At 48.2% G+C, this 20,586-nt stretch overlaps 1 protein-coding gene across 1 annotated transcript in view; it reads right to left on the bottom strand.

Moving 5' to 3' along the window:
* The window catches only part of ACSS1 (acyl-CoA synthetase short chain family member 1), a 74,009-nt gene extending 57,274 nt beyond the window's left edge, over window positions 1-16,735 (bottom strand). Inside the window, exons 1-2 of the mRNA XM_059720263.1 lie at window positions 16,467-16,735; window positions 3,662-3,758 (exon numbers count right to left, since the gene is read on the bottom strand). Of these exons, the coding sequence (XP_059576246.1) occupies window positions 3,662-3,758; window positions 16,467-16,716 (347 nt within the window). The 5' untranslated portion in view covers window positions 16,717-16,735. The remainder of the gene's footprint in view (window positions 1-3,661; window positions 3,759-16,466) is intronic.
* Between the last annotated feature and the right edge of the window lie 3,851 nt (window positions 16,736-20,586).

Here is a 20,586-nt window from a genome sequence, read left to right on the forward strand (position 1 = left end):
AGTGATCACAATACAACCAAATCTTATAAAACAGGGCTACATTTTCACTGGCTTTCCCTCAGCAGAGCCACATTCTTTCAACAGGGAGCAGACCCAGATTAAAGAGTATGACTAGTCTTGAGATCAGGACTAAATTTCACTTTGGCACCGATCATTTCATAGCCAATCTGCACTGAGGTATCATGGAGCCCTACAGTGACCCTGGAAGGGTCACCTTTGGTAAAACATTCACTGGGTGGGACACAGCTGGCATAATGACTTCTATGCCATCTCTTTTACCCTGTGAACCATTTTGGGATGTGGTAAGGTCCTTTGTGTTCCCCAGCTGTTATATTAACCCCTATCTATAGTGCATGTAAATTATGGCATCCTTTCAGCAGCTCTAACATGTATCAGGAGATCATCCAAACATGGCTGGCAGCAAGGGGTGCCACTGGGCAGTTCTGTACCCTGGGCAACAGCAGTGCATGGGACAGCTGCTGCAGCAAGGCTGCTGGCAGCTGCATGATAACTGGGAAACAGCATCAGCAGCTGCTTTTTTTGTGTCCCTCCCCAACAAGTCAGCCCCCAAGAATGGTGCACTGGTTACCCCCCACCTCCCAGACAAGTGATTTAAAGCTACCTTTTACACCTATCACTGCAATTAGGGCTAGCTGGAAAACAAAGATTCAATTTCTCAGAAAATGTCAAGGTTTTGACATCTGTTTGCTCTGCACCAGAATGAAAACAAAACCTTTCAAAAGTTTACACAAAAAGTGATAGAGCAATAACCACCGCTACCCAACAGGCAACAACATAGTAGTCAGGACACTTGCAGCAGATGTGAAAAATCCTAGCTCAGATTCCTGCTCTGAACCAGAGAGAGTAAGAACCAGAACATTAGCCTGGAGAACCCCAAATCTGTCTCCTGCTGTGCGCATCTCTCTCTTCCCCACTAATCCCCAGAAACGCGATCCTGGACCCACAGCACATTTCCAAATGAAAGTTTTGTCAAGCCAGTAAGTAAATGCAAAAAGTTTCCAGCAAACCTTAATTTCAGTGGAAGTTTGGTACTTATAGGGGCCCCACTAGACGCCTCTCTACTTCTTTAGGCATCTTAAAACCTTTACAAATATGATCCAAGGGGGTCCTAAAAGGAGGCAATTTTGAAACAAAGTGCTTGGTTCTCTTCTCACACACACTGCTCTAAGTTGACTGTACAACTTCAAGCAAAGTTACACCCCTTTAAGTGGTGCATGCATAGAGAAGTAAGCTCAGAGAAAGCTCTCTCCCCTCAAAAATATTGTATGCAGCATGTCTGCAGTGCCCCAGCCATTAGAAATGTGTTCTGGAAGGCATAGTCACCCACCAAAACACTGTAGAGGAAAACAATCTGTATCTGAAGGAGCTTTTGAGAGCACTTTTGGAGATTAATCAAGCCTTTTGGAGATCATTTCAACAGGATATAGCTACATCTTTTGTGCATGCTTACAGATTCTACTCATCACAGAGCAAGTCAGAGACAAGGAAAAACAACAACAAAAAAAGATTAATGGAAAATGTGTTGCCTAATTAGTGATTACAAAACTCCAGTGAAATTAGACAAAAATGGGGAAATTTATCTTATTTTTTTCTCACACTAAAAAACAGCATTCATCATGTTCTCCTTCCTGCCAATGCCACACTTCAGTTTATTCAGTATGCTGTCTTTTTTATACCAGATAAAAATTGATTCTTTTTTCAGTGGCAAGCAGCTTGTTTCCAAGCTGCTTCCAGTCACAAGTTTGGAAGCTGGAAATATGTCCTCCTGAAGACACCACTTTTTGGCACAATATGGTACCTGAAATACTGGGTCTCCCCTGTTAATAGGAAAAGAACTCAGGCTGGTTTCTCCTTGAAAGAGTCCAATCATATGGCCAGATCCAAGTAGCACATCTCAGGGAACACAGCTGAAAGGGGAACTAAGATAATATTAAACCTCCTTTGTGCACTCCCAGGCCTAGGCCAGCATTCAGGCTTTGCAGCTAATCTGGGAGTAGCTACTTAGATTCTGAATCTGAACAATCTGACACTAACACAAAGCATTCCAGAGAGGCCACTAGACCCCAGCACACCTCAATGTCCAAAGCTGAGAGGAGAGGGCATCACAGGGGCACTTGTCCACCCCTTTGTACCCCAAGGAACCTTATTGCTCTTGACTAGAGGTGTCTCTTAGGTTCTGGCTACATTATATCATGACAATGACACCAAAGAATACAAATCCAAGCCAGTTTGTCTAGCAAAGATCCTTACCATACTGTCCTTGTGTTGCAGTTACCCTGTAATGAGGCCAATAAAGATGCTTATAAATGTTACCGCCTGATTGCTGTCTTGAGGCTACTCTAAGCTATACTGGAGATGATGCTGGTGTAGACAAGAGCTACAAATAACTCTTTTGACCCTTCCTTCTCTTGCAATCAATTGGACACAACTAGTGGTGCAACTGAGGACTCAAATGAAAGATACTTCAAAACCAAGACCATTTGTTTTGGCCTGCACAGATAACCAGGACATTTGCTACCATCCAAAGAAATTAAGATGAAAGTGAAATTCACATTTTGCCATTAGTGAAGCTTGAATCTTCCCCTGTCCTTATTACTCACAATAAAGCAGTGTTGGAAAAAAAAGGAAAACATAAGCTGTACATGGCAGGCTAATATTATTACTCCCAATTTAAAATTGGAGAAATGAAACACAGAGCAGCTAACAAAAGAGAACAATGTGTCCCATCTCCAGCAGTGGGGCTATGGACATCACATTAGCCCATTGCACACCAGAGGAGTAGCAGTCTGATAGTAACTCTGCACTCTGACTGATGGAGTGCCCCTATTTCTGGTTCTAGTTCAGTTAGAAATAGCAATGAGAACACCCCAGTTCTGCCTGGCTTCTGGGAATACCCCTGCTTTGTCAATAGGACAAAGAAGAAAATGGACAGTTTTGAAAATATACTATGGAAAATTAAAAGCCAACCCTTTTGATCCTTGAAAGCCTCCACTCAAGCAGAAATTCATTATAGCAGATCTCCTTAAAGCGCAGCAGAAATTTACAGCCAGGTCTTAATCTGGTGCAAATCTGCCTGGTTCAATTAACATAACTTACACCAGCCGAGCAGCTCACCTTTACTAGCTCAGGTTTGAGTAAGCTTGTTCTTGGATGAGGGCAGAAGAGCAGGGAGAAGTGCAGGGAGCCCAGCCACACCCATCCTGGTGAGGTGATAGACATAATCAGCTGCCAGCACCAAGGACAGGGGGCTATCTAGTCCTCTCCAGACTGCTGATAAACCCCACACAGGGCCTCATTTCTAGGCAAATAAATGGCTACACCTCTGTGCAGTGGAGTGTTAGAAAGAAGCAATCACTGTAGTTGTCAAATGTAGGATAATACCTCCAGCTCCTAGTGCCCCTGCAGGGTGCCCACCCCAAGAGGCACCCCCACCTCCATTCTGGAACCCCCTCCCTTAGTTGGTACCTGGAGCTTGTGCCCCCCTCATTCAACATTAGTTAAGCTACTACCCACCCTCCTCCACCTCCCCGCACACACATCAAGGCAAGTAGGTAATTTCTCAGAGTAGCAGCTCTCCACCCAGGCAGTGAAAATGCCATATTGCTATGCCAGACATACTTTAAAGTAATCTGTGTCATACCTGTATGTGATTTTCACTTCGGTGCCAGGCTCATCCTTCTCCCAGATCAAAGCCACTCTGTCTGGAGATTGCTGGACATGCTGGTCTAAGCAGTTTACTGTGTGAAAACAAGCATTGAACAAAAGATTTTGTTTTGTGTTCACACAAAAGGGACCTGTATTTGCAATTTGTTTGGCTAACAGCTTTCCAGTCATACATGCAGGCAAAGTGAAACATTAGAAGTTAGTGAAAGAGACATCTAATCATCTCTGTGGCTTGGAATGTTTTAGTCTTAAGTATACATGGTGACACACTATATTTAATGCTTCACAATGAATTAAAACTGTTTACAGAAAAGTGTCCTTGGGAGAGTTCATAGGCCAAGTCCTCAGCAAGACTAAATGAGAGCAGCATCCCTGACTTCAAAGGAGCTGTGCCAGTTTTCAGCAGCTAAGAACTGGCTCTCTGCATTTCCAAACAGACATACCCAAACTGCCTGCTACCAGTTATGTCACCAGAGGTGTGTACCAGTTTTGTAATGATATGGTTCTGTAGCCAATCTTAATATAGATTTTTCTATCAATTTTACCATATGGCGCGTAAGGGTGAAAACAACTCCTAGTGGCAAGATATCCAAGGGACACTTCCAGTTATTAGGCATATTCTATTCCACCCTGCCTAAGTCCTGAAAACCCAGTTATTCATCTACCTATTTTTGTGACACACCACCATCTTAGCCTTAAGATGGAGTCACAAAACAGCAGCAAGGAGAAGGAGGAACTGTCTGCGAACAGAAGCTGGCCACTGGTCAACCTAGAAAAAAATAACACACACACGCTTGGTCTGTCTCAACATGTATGGTTATTCACCTCCCTGCTTTGGGTGTTTCACTTTACATAGCCCTTAAAGCCACACAGCCTGTCTCTGTAAAACAATCCAAATGTTTGTTTTACCCTGCATGCCCTCTAATTCAGTAATCCAGGAGCACAGAACTGGATAACTTTCACATTCTCATCAGCTGTGGCTTCGCCTACTCTCCTACAGAGCTGATTTTATGTGTATGGACAGCAACACTTAAAATTACTTTCAGACTTTTCTAAATATAGTCTGATGAATTCTATACCAGCAGGAAGTAGCTGGGTTCCTTCCTGTTTTTTTCTAGACTTTTCAACAATTAGCTTTTTTGGAGATAGATTCATAGATTCATATTCATAGATTCATAGATTCATAGATGTTAGGGTCGGAAGGGACCTCAATAGATCATCAAGTCCGACCCCCTGCATAAGCAGGAAAGAGTGCTGGGTCTAAATGACCCCAGCTAGATACTCGTCTAACCTCCTCTTGAAGACCCCCAGGGTAGGGGAGAGCACCACCTCCCTTGGGAGCCCATTCCAGACCTTGGCCACTCGAACTGTGAAGAAGTTCTTCCTAATGTCCAATCTGAATCTGCTCTCTGCTAGCTTATGGCCATTGTTTCTTGTAACCCCTGGGGGCGCCTTGGTGAATAAATCCTCACCAATTCCCTTCTGTGCCCCCGTGATGAACTTATAGGCAGCCACAAGGTCGCCTCTCAACCTTCTCTTGCGGAAGCTGAAAAGGTCCAGTTTCTCTAGTCTCTCCTCGTAGGGCTTGGTCTGCAGGCCCTTGACCATACGAGTTGCCCTTCTCTGTACCCTCTCCAGGTTATCCGCATCCTTCTTGAAGTGTGGCGCCCAGAGTTGCACGCAGTACTCCAACTGCGGTCTGACCAACGCTCTATAGAGGGGAAGTATCACCTCCCTGGACCTATTCGTCATGCATCTGCTGATGCACGATAAAGTGCCATTGGCTTTTCTGATGGCTTCGTCACACTGCCGGCTCATGTTCATCCTGGAGTCCACTAGGACTCCAAGATCCCTTTCCACCTCTGTGCCACCCAGCAGGTCATTCCCTAGGCTGTAGGTGTGCTGGACATTTTTCCTCCCTAGGTGCAGCACTTTGCATTTCTCCTTGTTGAACTGCATCCTGTTGTTTTCTGCCCACTTGTGCAACCTATCCAGGTCTGCCTGCAGCTGTTCCCTGCCCTCCGGCGTGTCCACTTCTCCCCATAGCTTTGTGTCGTCTGCAAACTTGGACAGAGTACATTTGACTCCCTCGTCCAAGTCGCTGATGAAGACATTAAAGAGTATCGGTCCAAGGACCGAGCCCTGCAGGACCCCACTGCCCACACCCTTCCAGGTCGAGACCGACCCATCTACCACGACTCTTTGGGTGCGACCCTCTAGCCAATTTGCCTCCCACCGGACCGTGCAGTCATCCACATCACAGCCTCTTAACTTGTTCACCAGTATGGGGTGGGATACCGTATCGAAGGCCTTCCTGAAGTCTAAGTATACGACATCCGCCCCTCCTCCTGTGTCCAGGCGTTTCGTAACCTGGTCATAGAAAGAGACTAGGTTGGTCAGGCACGATCTGCCCGCCACAAACCCATGCTGGTTTCCCCTCAGCATAATTTGCCCTGCCGGGCTCTCACAAATGTGAGCCTTGATAATTTTTTCAAAGACTTTACCAAGGATGGAGGTGAGACTGACCGGCCTATAATTGCCCGGGTCCTCCTTCCTCCCCTTTTTGAAAATGGGGACCACGTTAGCCCTTTTCCAGTCTTCTGGGATTTGGCCCGTGCGCCATGAGCGTTCGAATATTCCCGCCAGTGGCTCTGCAATGACGTCAGCCAGTGCCTTCAGCACCCTCGGATGGAGCCCATCTGGGCCTGCCGACTTAAAGGCATCCAGTTCCTCCAAGTGACTCTGCACCACCTCAGGATCTACGTATGGAAGTCTGGCGCCTTGCTGCTGCCTCTCTACAACCCCAGTGAGAGACTTGTCGTGCCCCTCGCTTAGGAACACTGAGGCAAAGAACTCGTTGAGGAGTTCAGCCTTGTCCCCCCTGTCTGTCACCAATTGTTTCTGCCCATTTAGCAGCGGTCCTATTCCTCCCTGGGCCTTCCTTTTACTCCCTATATATCTAAAAAACAATTTCTTGTTGTCCTTTACTTGGGTTGCCATCCTCAGCTCCATGGTAGCCTTGGCCCGCCTAACTGCCTCCCTACAAGCACGAGCAGAGGAGGTATATTCATCTTTAGTGATCTCACCCTGTTTCCACTTTTTATGTGCTCCCCTTTTGGCCCTTAGGCTGCCCTGGATTTCTCTGGTCAGCCATGGAAGCCTCCTGGCCCCTTTCCCTCTTTTGCCTCGCTCGGGGATCGTCATGCTTTGTGCCCGAAGAATCGTTTCCTTTAGGCACAGCCACCCTTCTTGGGCTCCTATCCCATCAAAACTCCTACTCTGCAGTGCTTCCTTGACTAATCGCCTGAGTGCATTGAGATCAGCTTTCCTAAAGTCTAGTACTTTCACCCTACTAGTTACCTTACCCACTCGCCGTCTTATGTTGAATTCTAATATAAGGTGATCACTGTCTCCCAAATGGCTACCGATCTGGAGGTCCCCTATCATGTCATCTCCCGTCACCAATACCAGATCCAGTATGGCATTCCCCCTAGTGGGACCATGCACAAGATGTAGAACATTTTGTATGAAAAGGGTACTACTATGTTGAGGGTTGAGATGAGATGAAGACTTAACTAAAACAAATCTTCAGCTCAACTTTACTAACTTATTTGTACAATTACACTAGCATATGTTAGGAGGTAATGGAGAGCAAGAGATGCATGTATTTTTTTCATTTTGCACTTTCTCTATATATAATCACTGTTTGTAATCTCTAGCAATAGTGTACGCAGAATGTTTTATCAAGTACACTGAAGGGCACTTTACAATGAAGGAGTTACTGTGTACATTAACCAGCTTTCAATTTGTTAGATATTAACGAGGTGTCTAAACTAAGGTTAAGAAGCTAATTAAGTGGTTTTAAATGCAGCTGCTTTACTCCCACAGCTCCATTGCAAACCAGCCATATACAACACTTTATGACACCTGATGTAAATGATAACTTTTCAAAATATGTGCACAATATCACATATATCTTTCTGGAAGCTGTTAATATCTGTGATTAAACAAATGGCTTCTTCCAGATAAATCAAGACTGGTGAAAGCTGAGCACTGTGCCATCCCTATTTGTTTTGGGGTTTGTTTGCTTGCTTTTTTTTTGCACCAGGAATGGAATACCATTCATGGGCCAGATTTCACTCTTTACTTGGTCTTAAGTTATGCTGGTACAAATAGGAGGAGGACCAGTCCCTGTTTTATGGACAAAAGATGCTATCCTCAGTGAAATCAGGGAATCTGGGTGACTGCACATCATTAAAGGAAGCTTAGGTTGCTTTAGCCATTAAAACAACCTCCCATATCACAAACAGTCTCGGGGAAAAACAGTTTAAAAGGTATTCAGAGAATGGTATCCCTCCTCTACCTTGAAATGCTTGCAGAAACACTCTAATACAAATGTAAAGCAAAGTACCATATTTTTCACATTGCTGCCTCTCCTCATCTTGGAAGAATGCAGGAGAATTTATTATAGGCACTCCTTTGTCCATCAGCACTCAGTTAAGTCTGCTGTGAGAAAGTGTTGTACCTCGCAACGAGGCTCAGAAACCAACTGCCACTTAGTACAGCACAGAAGGTTATTTCTAAAAGGTCCCCTCTGGAAATGAGCTAAAACTCTAACAGAAGAGAGAGAGAAGGCAAGGGTAGATGAAGAAAGGGAGGGACAAACACCTGTAGGAAACCTTGCCCCCAAACTGCAGAACACACACTCAAGTACCTTGCAACACCCACAGTGGCTCTATGGCAATGCCAGCAGCAGCAACACTCCCAGCAGCAGTCCAACTTACCAATGGGACTGACAGCTTTGAAAAGGAGCTACTGCTGTGTCAAGCACCCACCTTGCTCAGCTGGAGCCTAATAGATATAAATGGACTGCTGAATAGAAATGGATTGCTGAACTGAGGCTTAGCAACCTTAATCCTTCCCTGATTGTAAGTGAATCACCCACAGTTTTCTGGAAGGGAGAATCCCACTCAGTGACATGTCCCCTCACTCCCCCACTGCTCTTTTCTCTGTGGCTTTTCTCCCTTCCATAACAAGGCTCAGAGGGTAGTACATGGACAGCGGCTTTTATGTTGAAAGGAAACATTACACTTGCCCCCCTCCCCCCCAGTACTATTTTTCAGCAGAAATCATATTGCGTTATAACTGCTAACTCCAACTCAGCACTTGTAATAAATCCCAGTCCAAGGTCTCACCCAGAAGAAAGGTAAGGACCCAGAAGAAAGACAAACACTCAACAGTAGCTGGACTTCAACAGTAGTTGAAGTGGAAGCATAGGACCATCTGATCAGGGTGGGCTTACTATCAATACAGAGAGTGCCCCAAGGCAACAGTCTGAACAGCAATCATACCTCGCCTTCACTAATGTACTGCTGGGCAGCTTCCTGGGATGCTTAAAGGACCCTGCCCAGGTATGAGATACAGTGCAGACTGAAGCAAGTTTCGTATTCTACTCTCTACCCAAGGAACAATGCGTCTCTCCACTCCAGAGGTAAAATGCCCCATTGCAGTTTGCAGCAACTGGTGCCAGAAGGGTAGCCTGCACTTTTGGGTTCTGATTCATTGTGCCCTGAGGCCAACAGAAAGGTTCCCGCTGTCTACAGTGGGCACTGGGTGAAGGTCACACCAACAGTCCCTTAGGGCACCATTTCTCAAATTGTGGGTTGCAGCCAAAAAGTGGGTCACAAGAATATATAAAAGGGTATGAACAAACTTTAAAAATGGTTTCTCCTTTAAAGGAGAAAAATGTGGGAAACCATGGCTTTTCCCTTGTAGGCTGGCAGAGTTCTACCCTGCAAGGGCCTGGTTGAGGCCCCCCATGGACCCCACATACCCACCCCCTGCCCCACACACTAGGGGGCTGTGGTCTGGGGGCAGTAGGTCAGGAGTGATGGGCACTGGGTCTGGATTAACCACTGATTTTTACAAATAGGTCCTGATCCAAAAAAGGTTGAGAACCACTGTCTTAGGGCATGATGTCTACAGCACTCCTATGGCACTCTTGTAAGTACCACTGAGAAGCATGCCTTGCCCACATGCCAAATCTGGAATTGAAGCAAGGAAGCTGCCCAGGGGAGCACTCCCTGCTGCTCTTCTCCAGCTCTCTGTCTCCAGCATGCTTGAAAGAGGTGGTGACTGGTACCTGTAGGGCAACTTTGCTGCCTCATTTCCAGATGTGACATGTGCAATGCAGGCAGGGATGGAAAGGGTGTGCTTTCTGATGGTGTTCTTAGCCTGACCCTGGAGACACACATCTCTCACTGTAGATTTTCTATTTCTTTTTCCACAACCAGTGGAGTTTTGCCAGGTCTACTGGGAAACCATTCAATGATATTCTTAGCAATTCCCTGAAAAATCCTCATTTTTTGCCACAAAGGAGAGATGAAAAGAAAAAATACCAAGCACAACTAGGGAAGGAAATCTCCCATTCACTTCAGTTTGCTCCCTATCTGGGCAATGTGACAAGAACATCCTGCCCCCAAAAAATGGACAGGGGAAAAGCTTAGCCTTCCAAAATAAGAAGGTAGGAAAGGATGAGCCTGGAACCTTGTTTTTTAACCACTGAACACCAGTTGACTATTCTTCTTACATTACTACCACAATAAAAATCAAGTTTGGTTTGCTTTTTTTAAAGGTAAAAGACAAAGTGTTCAGAAAAAACTATTGCAGCATCCTGTAATTGTATCCATGGCTTTCTAATATTTCTGGTTTCTAACAATCTGTTCATGTTTTAGATACCAAATTAAAACTAAGTGGCTTCTCTTGCAAGGCCTGCGGGCTGTGTGGATGGTCACTGAGAGCCAGCCAGCAAAAACACTGAGGCGTGTCTGAAATCACAGCCCTCTCCAGAGCTCAGGCACCTGAATTGGGGCTGCAAGGGGCACCTCTGTCCAAGTGTTGACCAGAACCCTTCCCCAAAGGTAGGTACCTTCATCTGTTCTTACAAAGTACTGAGAAGAGCTCCCTTTTCAAACAGGAGTACTGAAGAAGATGTAGGACATAGACTCAATGCCCAGCTCAGACTGAGCTCAGACTGAGGGGACTCAAACTCATATCTCCCACCTCCCAAGTGACTGCCTTGGCCACCAGCCAGCAAGGTACTTAATAACCTGGGGAGAGGACAATCCGCATCCCTCTCTCTTGTTGAAACTGGGCCACTAGGCAGAAAGAAAATCAAGCTTCATAGACCCAGGAAGAGACAGTCCAAGGGGGAGCCTGCCTCTGTAGTTTAGTAGTTAGGCCAGGGGTGGGCAAAATATGGCCTATGAGCCAGATCTGGCCTGCCAATTGATTTTATCCAGCCTGCAAGTAGGTGGCACAGGTGGTGGCACCATGCAGCAGGACCTGGGCAAGCCACGCTTGGGCCACAGCCTCTGCTGGTGGGCAGTGCTGCCGGAGGCTCTAGTGCTGGTCTCTGTTGGCACAGCGGGCAACCCCGGGCAGAAGCAGCCCTGCCCACCTGCCCACCCTGCACCACATGGCAGCCTGGGAGACACTAGGTGGGAGCAGCCCCACCCACCTCCCCAACACCATGCAGTGCAAGCAGAGGCTGGGAAAACCAGAAGGCAGCATCTCATTTGAAGCAGAAAACAGGCTGAAGCTGCTGACATCTTCATTGTCTCGAAAAATTAAAATATAGTTATATTGTCTGTGTGTCTTGGAACATCTTTGGGCAGGTGTTCAAAAGCACTTAGCATCCCTGAAGTGTGGCAACCTCTACAAAACAAACAGCAACCAGCCAATGGAGAGCACACTATTCAAGAATGATCTGAAGAATCAATTTCTAGAAAGGGTACTGTAACAGGGAACCCTAGCCCTGTTACTAAGAGGCAGAGCTGTCCCTTTAAGACCGGAGTCTACAGGAACAACAGGCACCAGGAGGGTAGGGATTAATAGCCCAACCACCCAAGCTGGTCAGCTGACAGGAAGGGGATAGGCCTCTGGGCACATATAAGCCCCAGGGCTGAGGCTGGCAGGAGGAGGTCTCTGGCAAGCAGCCAGAGGAAGAGAGCTCCTGCACAGCAGAACTACCCAAGAATGCTGTGGCTGCTGGCCAGTGTTGCTGTGGCCAATGTGCTCTAGGAGTCTATAAGGTACCCAGAGTTGGGGTGGTGCTCAATGCACGAGGAACTGTTTGGGGTTTTAAGGAACCACAGTGTGGCTTTTATGACCTGTATTATGTTATAGCCCAGGGCCTCATATTTATGTTATTGTTGTATCTGGTGCACCAGACTGAGGCTATTTGGGGAGGAGGAGGCCTCATTGGAGTACACTACTGTGCAAAAACCTCAGAGCCAGAGGTGGGTGCAGCGACAGGCGGGTGATCAGACCCCAGCGCCAGGGGGTGCAGTGACAGGGGGGCGATCAGACCCCAGTGCCAGGGGGTGCAGTGCCAGGAGGCGCAGAGACAGGGGGCAGATCCCCGCCAGGGGGCACAGCGACAGGGAGTGAGCCGACCCAATGCTCTTGGGTGCAGGTCAACAGTTATTTACCATCTGTGAGGCATGGGCCACCATGTAGGGGAGGTTTGGAGCAGTGGATAGGGACCCCTAGCATTGGAGTAGTAAATGGGCAGCCTCTCGCCTGAGTAACACCATAATTATTGTTCCGTCAAAGCATGGCAGGCAAGATAGGTGGGTGGGTAGCCCGGAGACAGAGGGACAGGCCTGGGGATGGACCCCTGTCACAGTTACCAAAGGCAAACTCGGCAGGTATAAAAAGCAGGATGATCTAACATAAACTAGATCAACTAGCCACCGGGGGTACCCCAACCAAAAAGGGTTGAAAACCCCTGAACTAGACCATGAAACCCAATGCACTCATCCATCCATCTATCTCAGTTTAGCGGCAATCTCAAAAGGGCTCCAGCATCTTTCAGAGAACTTCTTAAATGGGAAGATAAAATATATACATCAGCTACAGTTTTTTTTACAGAAGTGTTGGATGTGAGCCTGCATTATGTGAGATACTGTGTGAGGAAGTGGTAAGACACTACCTCACAATGCCTATACAAAAGAGGAAGAAGTTGCAGCTGCATACACAACTTGAACTTTGCCTCTTCTTGTTTCTGATGTAATGTTAACAGCTATATCCCTTTTAACTGAATTTCCTGATCTTCACTGAAAGTTTAATAAAAAAAGGAAATTCCAAGCTGTGCAGCAACAAACTCAGAAGGCAAGAGAATGCTCTGCTCGGCAAATACAAGCAGCGCTACAGGACATCTGCCTCCTCTCCTGTGCTTACAACCCCAGCAAACAGGTCCTTTATACACTTGCAGAGGTGGCTGTGAGGGGCAAGGGTAGAGATGAAATAATAAAACCAGTTCTTATTGCTCCAGTGGCTCAGTACCACGCCCACCTAGTTTCAAGCAGCTGTCAAAAAATAACAAATCAAATGAAAAACATAAGATGATAATACTTTCAAATTAAAATGGAAATACATTTTCATCTGTAAGCTTCAAAGCAATCTGCACAAAGCAATCTGTAACCCTATTTTACAAAGGAGACTGTTGAAGCAAAGATTTATACAAGGTTGTCAGATTTACGATCTGAAACAAACTTTTTTGCTCACAATCTAAGGTCTGTTCCACTATTCCTCCAATCTCCAGCAAAAGTCACTCAGAGTTAACACATCTTCAGTTTTTCTATCTCTCAAAAATATCTAATGATAGGCCCTTTTCCATTTGAAGGTTTCTAAGTATTTTGCACATATGAATAGCCCTGTTGTACAAATGAATGGACTGAGACCCAGAAAAATTAAGCAATTTGCCCAAGTTCATGTGCAAATATTACAGTGGGATTGGTTTCATTCTCTGTGCACTCTCCACCCAGGCTTGACATTCAAGCATGTGCTACACAGCCAATGTGCACTCTTAAAGACTAGCCAAAAAAAAAATGACAGAGCTCCAGCAGCATCAGAAAGAGGGCTGCCTACTTAACCCCCTTCGTCATTTCCTGCAGCAATTGTGTTACTGTGAAGTTCTTCCAACAAATACTGGCAACTCCACTCCTGCTTGGCTCTGATTACAGTCCCAGGGGATGGAACATGTCAAGCAGCAAAGCTATTATCAACTAGGGAAATTATGGTAAGATTAAAAAAAAACAACGGACTCGAGGGAAAAAAAAATCTAACTTCTGGCATATCCCCACCCCACCTCTTGCCTGCTGAGAGCAGAGGAAGTGTTTGTTCACGTGGCACAAGCAGGGCTTTATGGAGTTATGACTCCTTTTCTGCCAATCCACTCACCGCAAAAAGCCCATCCCCTAAGTTGCTTGTGAAGGGAGAAATTAAAAACACAGAAGGAATGCGGGCAGGTGAAATAAGTCTTAAGTACAAGCAACAATATTTGTGGGGGGGGCACTCAGAACAGGGTACGTGTATCAGAAGAAGCTAAAAGACTGGAGAGTAGAGCTATGACTATGGTACAATGGGGGACTCAAAGGCAATAGGCTAAGGGGACCTGAAAAGGAATGGGATGTAGGGAAGATACGGGACTTAGGGGCAGGGGTGAATCTAAAGGAGGTTCGGTAGTGCAGACACACACGCCTTTTTGGACTGCACCAGGAGCACTGCTGGGGAATTTTTAAGTCCAAAATCAAGTTAAAATCCCATCCCCCACTCTGGGCACCCCCTTCCTTCCCCTCCATTCTCAGCAGCACAGGAACCCTGCTGCTGCCACTGTCCCCAACTGACTCAGGGGAATCCAGAGCTGCTCCTGCTTGCTCCAGTCAGGGACAGCAGCAGCAACACAAGGTTTCTCCTCTGCCTGATTGCACAGGAGCAAGTGCAGCTGTCCAGCTTGCCTGCCACCATCCTCTGCTGAGCGCAGCTGGAGCGGCCCTCGAACCCCTCCCCACTGTGACATGAATTGGGAGAGTTGTGGTTTGAGAGGGCTGCTGGGGAAGGGGCTCCAGAGCCTCCATCCGCAGCCAGGCTCAGCAGGGAAAAGTAATGGTGGAAGAAAGCCCCGAGGACTGGGCAGAAAGGAGATCCTGTCCTCTGCTGAGCCAGGAACAGGAGCTGCTTAGGATCCACCTCTCATCATCCTGAGACAGTAGCAGTGGCAGGTGGAGGAAAAGGCAAAAGGAAGGAGAGGGAGGGGACATGCTGCTGTGGATGAAGGGGAAGGGGGAGGGTAGGAGGGTAGTGAGAACTGGAGGAGGGGAAGCAGGGATGGGGAATGAAAGTCTTACCTGATTTGAGACTTAATAAAAAGTCCCCACTGCTGCTCCCACAGTCTGTCTGCCTGGGGTGAGGGAGCTGGGATGCATCCATCCATGTAGCGCCTGTCACTGCTCCCACAACCCACTGTCAGAAAAATACTGGATCTGCTCTTGCTTTGGGATGTGTGTTTAGGGGGAAGAGAAGGCAGAGCGCCTTGCAAGTCAGCAGAAGAAGAAAACAGAGGAGCTTGACAAGGGGCTGACCGGGAGCTGAGCAGACAGGATTCTGTTTAGAAGGTGAAAGGACAGATCGTCTCTTCCTGGCTGGCTTTACTTGGCCTTGAGTTTGTGGCTCTCAGTCTTCTTGGGCAACAGCACTGCCTGGATGCTGGGCACGATGCCACCCTATGTGATCAGCACTTTGGCTAGCAGCTTCTTGAGCGCCTTCTTGTGGTGGGTGGCCAGTGCTGGGTGGTGTGGAGGATGGCATGCGCCTTACAATCATGAAATCATAGAAAATGAGGGCTAGAAAGGACCTCAGGATGTCATCTAGTCCAACCTCCTGCTCAAACAGGACCAGCCCCAGCTACGTCTTCTTGGCCAGGGCTTTGTCTACTTGGGTCTTAAAAACCTCCAAGGATAGAGACTTTCCAACCTCTCTGGGGAACCTGTTCCAGTGCTTTACTACCCTTCTAGTGAGACAGTTTCTCCTAATATCTAAGCTGCTTGTTATCTTGCGCCACATTGCCACCAGCTCCAGGATCTCAGTTGTGAGGTACTCCAGCCTGGCAACCAGGCAGACAGGCACGCCTGCCCCAACCTGCTCAGCAGTTCCCCTTATGTGGCACATGTGGCAGGCAGCCAACTGGGCACTGCAGTCCAGTCCATGTCAAACATGGCTTGGCCTTGGCCTGCACTCCCCCACCCCACTTGCAGCAGCCTGATACAGTGTGAGAAGTTGGCACCACTCAGCAGTGGCAACGCGCAGTGGGTGCACAAGGATGCACGTACACCTCCTGACAAGCTGTGCTCACTGCTCAGGTGATGGTCGCCACTCAGGTTGCTGCAGGGGGGTACGTGCTCCCCCTGACTAGGGTGGCACCAGTCTCCTGTGCACCACTGAAGGGAGGGGAGCGGGAGGCATGGCAGTTGTTGTGCCAAGGTTTAGGGATTGAGAGTTTGGCCACTAAAGCGGAATAAGGCGCGACCCCGGCACTTCAGCACATGGCCCACACCTGTGACGGGCACGGTGTGGCGCCGGGTGTGCTCCGTGCAGGTGACAGCCTTGCAGCTCCGGTTCTGCTGGCAGACCTTCCGCGCCCGCTGGTCTCCTCGGAGGGGGGCTCGTCTCTTAAGGGGGTGGGCGCTCAGCCCCCGAGCTCCCCCTTCACTCACGCCCTGTGCGGGGCCCTGAGCCAGCCCGGCTGCAGCTTGTCTCCCGCCCGGCGACGTGGTGGCCCGTGCCACCTCCTGCCCGTGCCCCCAGCGGAGCCTGCGCACGCACTTCGCGCCGAGCCGGGCGCTGCCCTGCACGAGGTGCGCTGGGCGCTGCCTCCCCGGCCCCCTGCCCTCGGCGCAGACTGGCGGGGAAGGGGCCGGGGCAGGCGGGGCGGCACTCACCAGCCACGTTGAGGCGGCCGCCCAGGAACCAGCGGGTGGCGCCGGGCCCGGGCGCCGGGCGGCGGGCGGCGCTGTACGGCGTGTCCCAGCGCAGCGCCGCCCGCGCCTGCTGCCCCCAGAAGGCGGCCGGGTCCCGCGCCGCCCGCGCCCGCAGCTCCGCGTAGCTCGCCGCAGGCAGGGAGGCGCTCAGCCCCCGGCACAGCGCGCCCAGCCGCCGGCCCCGCGCCGCAGCCCTCACCGCCGCCGCCATGGGCCGAGCTGCCCAGTCCGCTCTGCGCCCCGAGCTGCCGTCACAGCCCGCCCCGCGCGCCCGCGGCCTGCCCCGCCCCGCCCCGCCCGGGCGCTCTCCTCCGCTCCTCCTCGGCCTGGCTCCGGCTTCCAGTCCGCTTCCCCGCTCCTCTGCCCACTGCGCCCTTGAAGCCTCCCCGCCGTGCCCCGGCTTTCATGCCTTGCGGGGGCTCCCTGTGCCCAAAAGCTTACAAGAACTTTTTCCCAACAACTCCGTCTAATACAACATATCACATCCACCCAAAGAAGCTTGTGTGCCACCATCCCCAGGCATCCCTGTGCAGCTCCCCTGCCCTCCTCTGCCAGGCGCTTCCCTACCTCACTCCAGCACCCTTGAAGCCTTCCCACCAGCCCTCTTTCATGCCCTGGAGAATGGACAGCAGAGGCTCCCTGTGCCTGAAGAAGGAGGCTTGTGCCCAAAAGCTTGCAAGAACTTTTTCCCAACAGCTCAGTGTAATAAAACACATCACATCCACCCAAAGAAGCTTGTCTGCCACTATCCCACAGGCATCCCTGTACACCCCCCCGCCTCACCCATGCTGCACCAGTGGGAAGCAGGCTCTGGGAGTGGACAGGGTGTGAGTTAAGGGGGGGTAGGGTGAGAGCACTGAGTCCCCCATACGAGGCAAGACCCCCCCAGTAAGATTTGAAAATTATAGCCTGGGGGGTCTCCAATCACACTACTCTTTCACTTTGGTAGACTTGTTCATCAATAAACTGATTTAATTTTTTTTGCAGACCCCGCAAGAGTCAAAGTGTGATTCCAACTCTGGGCATGGTGCCATGTCATCTGGCCCTCAGGGCAACCCACCGGCCTGGAAGTGTGGCAGAGGGAAGAAGGGTAGGGCAGGGGACAGAGGCCACATTTCCCACCCCATGGGGAGCTCACAGGCCAGATGACACAGGTCTGGATACTAGATCGGGCATATGCAAGGCCAGGCTGGTGTGTAGCTGTCAGGCTGGGCTGCTGGTCACACCCACAGGCCGATGCTACACACCAGATCTGCACAGGATCCAGCCTGCACACCAAGATTTCACTATTCAGCCAGGCTGCTGGTCCAAAGGATTGCACACCACTGCATTGCATTCTCTCCCATCACCACAATCTCTCAACCCTTCATCATCCTCCCAATTTACTCCAATCTCCCCCAGGCTGCTGCTGTGCTTGCTTACTGACAGGCTTGCAAGCTATCGCCAGCCCTTTCACCCTGCTCAGGGCAATGCTTACTATCTGGGTGTAAATTGTTCAGGATGATTTCTATACCTTGACTTGTTCTTCCCCTACTATCCAAGGGTATATCCAAAAGGCAAGGTTCAGCAGTAATCTGTAATACTGCAAACCTGTGGAGCTCCTGGGTGCTTATAAACCGCATGAGAAGGAATCAGACCCAAAAATGTTATTCGATAGGGAGATGAGACACTGTGCTAACCATTTAGCATAGACTGTATTTACATTACACAACCACTCAAATGACATTGTGCCATAGGCAGGAGTTTACACGCAAATCCAGCACCTGTGCTCTCCTTTTTCTTACTTACCTAGCTATTTATAATGTGCCTGCCACTATGGTATGACATAAAACAGGCAAACACATGCAAGGAAGGAAAGTACAGTACTCCACTCAGCGTATCTCAGGGGAGGGGAGGTTTATAATCCAGGCAATTATTGTTATATGGTTTCTCTTGAATTGTTATTCTTTGACCTTATTAAGAGCAAATTGGTTAATGTAAAATGGAATACTATAGATTTACAATATATCTTTGTTCATTAAAAGTCAGCTCCCTCTCTCCTCAGATACACTCCTGTTTCTGATGTCACAATCCCACCACTCAACCACTGCTTACAGGGGCAATTTACCTGTGTTGTCATAATCTTAGCATTTAGCAGTGACTGACAGACTGCACAAGTGGAGAGGGAGGGGGAAAGGAAAACAGCTTTGATCATGGCCATGTACTTCTTCCCTCATGAGAACTTGGCATGGGGAAGGAGAGTCTGCTAGGATCCTAGCTAATACACAGAGCAGGAAACTGGTTCTAACAATGCTTGAAGGGATAATACTTTTATCTGGGCTGACAAGACTCCCCCCACCCCATTATGTCCTTTTAAAAAATTGCTCAGGAAAAATGTTTTAAGCAAAAGACATGATTTCTTAGGATGATATCTTTTATTGAACCAACTGTACAGTAGGGATAGAGTTAGACAAGCTTTTGAATAAAAGACATTCTTCTTCAGGTCTGAACAGAACAAGCCAAACACAGCATAGAAAAAACAGTTGAGAGAAATGTCTGACGTGGCAATTCTAGCAGTAATTGTCTGTATCAGTAAATTAAGCTCCAAAGCACTGGAGTGATTTACAAAGTGAAATTCCACTGGCTCACTGGACTTTGTGGATAAAAGGAGCTCAATTAACGACTCAGAGTCACAAGATTTGATCTTTTCCTTTTCCTTTTCCAGATTCAAATAAAGACTCTCTCTGGTGACAGTAGCCGGAAGTATCATTTAAGTTTTTCTATTACTATATTTACTCAGATATAAGATGAACGAGGAAAATGGTCCTTGTCTGACATCCGTATACAAGGAAACCTCATTAAATACATTGTTTATCATTAAACTGCTGCCAAAGACAGCATGGGTTCAATAATGGAAAACAACTATGAAATAAATTACATACAGCCAACACTGAGCATGACTATAAGACACATGGCCTATATGGGGCAAATATACTGATTGTCAGTGGCCCTTAAAAAAACCCAAGAGTTTATCTAGCAGGAAACAGGCACTGGGGTAGTGTCCACCAGGGTTTGAATTACACTTTGACTCGGGGGGCGGTCCTGCAAAACAAATTAAACTGGTTCATTGGAAGGAGCAATCCAATCGGAGACCCCCCCCCCAGTTATGATTTTAAAATATCCAGTCGGAGACACCCCCCCAGGTTATGATTTTAAAATCTTACAGGGGGCTCTCATGTCTTATGAGGGGACTCAGCCCCCCCCAAACTCCCCCATAAGTCACACCCTAATGTCCACTGTGCTCAAGGGGGGCATGGACCGCACCTGCAGCTGCATCATACCACACCACCCTGGTGAGCTATGCTGCATGCACCCGCTGCACTCCCCTGCCCTCTTTCCACCCCAGCCATCTCCTGGGACCTAGACTGTGGGCAGCCCTCCCACACATACACCCACACTGTTCCAGACACAATATATAGGAGTAAGACTTTATTCTGAGCTATTATGCAATCACCTCTATATACACTGCTCAAAAAAACCCATTAAAATATGTTATAGTAGATGTTTGATTTTTAGTATATGATTTGGTTTTTTTATCTATAATTTGTTAAAATGATATCTTTTAAAAGATTTTATGTGTGTGGTCCTCAACAGCTCACCAAAATTCATTAAGTGACCCGCATCCGAACCCCAAACCTCTGGGCTTGGATCTGCAAGTAGGATGCCTGCCAAAGGTTTTGGAAACATTTGAAGCCCCAGATGGGGGTGGAGGATGTTTGCCTGTAGTAGGGCCACTTATGGATCTGGACTCTCGGATTTGGAATTTGTTTTGGCTAATTTGGTCTGGAATACATTTTTTTTTTAAGTTTGTACTATAAAATGTGCTGTTTATGGAGGACCTGTACTAAAACTTCCAGCAGTTTCCAAAAAAGGTAAAACGTATCAGTTCTGGATAAACTAAGTCTACAGGTACTCAAAGTAATTTGCCTATATGTTTATTTCAATTTTAATTCTCATCTCCATGTGCTCAGGGAGAACAGGGCCTGACAGGAATGGGGAAGGGGCTGCAGGGCAAAGAAGCTGGAGGGAGAGAGGGCAAGGG

Source organism: Alligator mississippiensis, chromosome 1 (genome assembly GCF_030867095.1).
Source record: "Alligator mississippiensis isolate rAllMis1 chromosome 1, rAllMis1, whole genome shotgun sequence".
NCBI classification, from domain to species: Eukaryota; Metazoa; Chordata; order Crocodylia; family Alligatoridae; genus Alligator; species Alligator mississippiensis.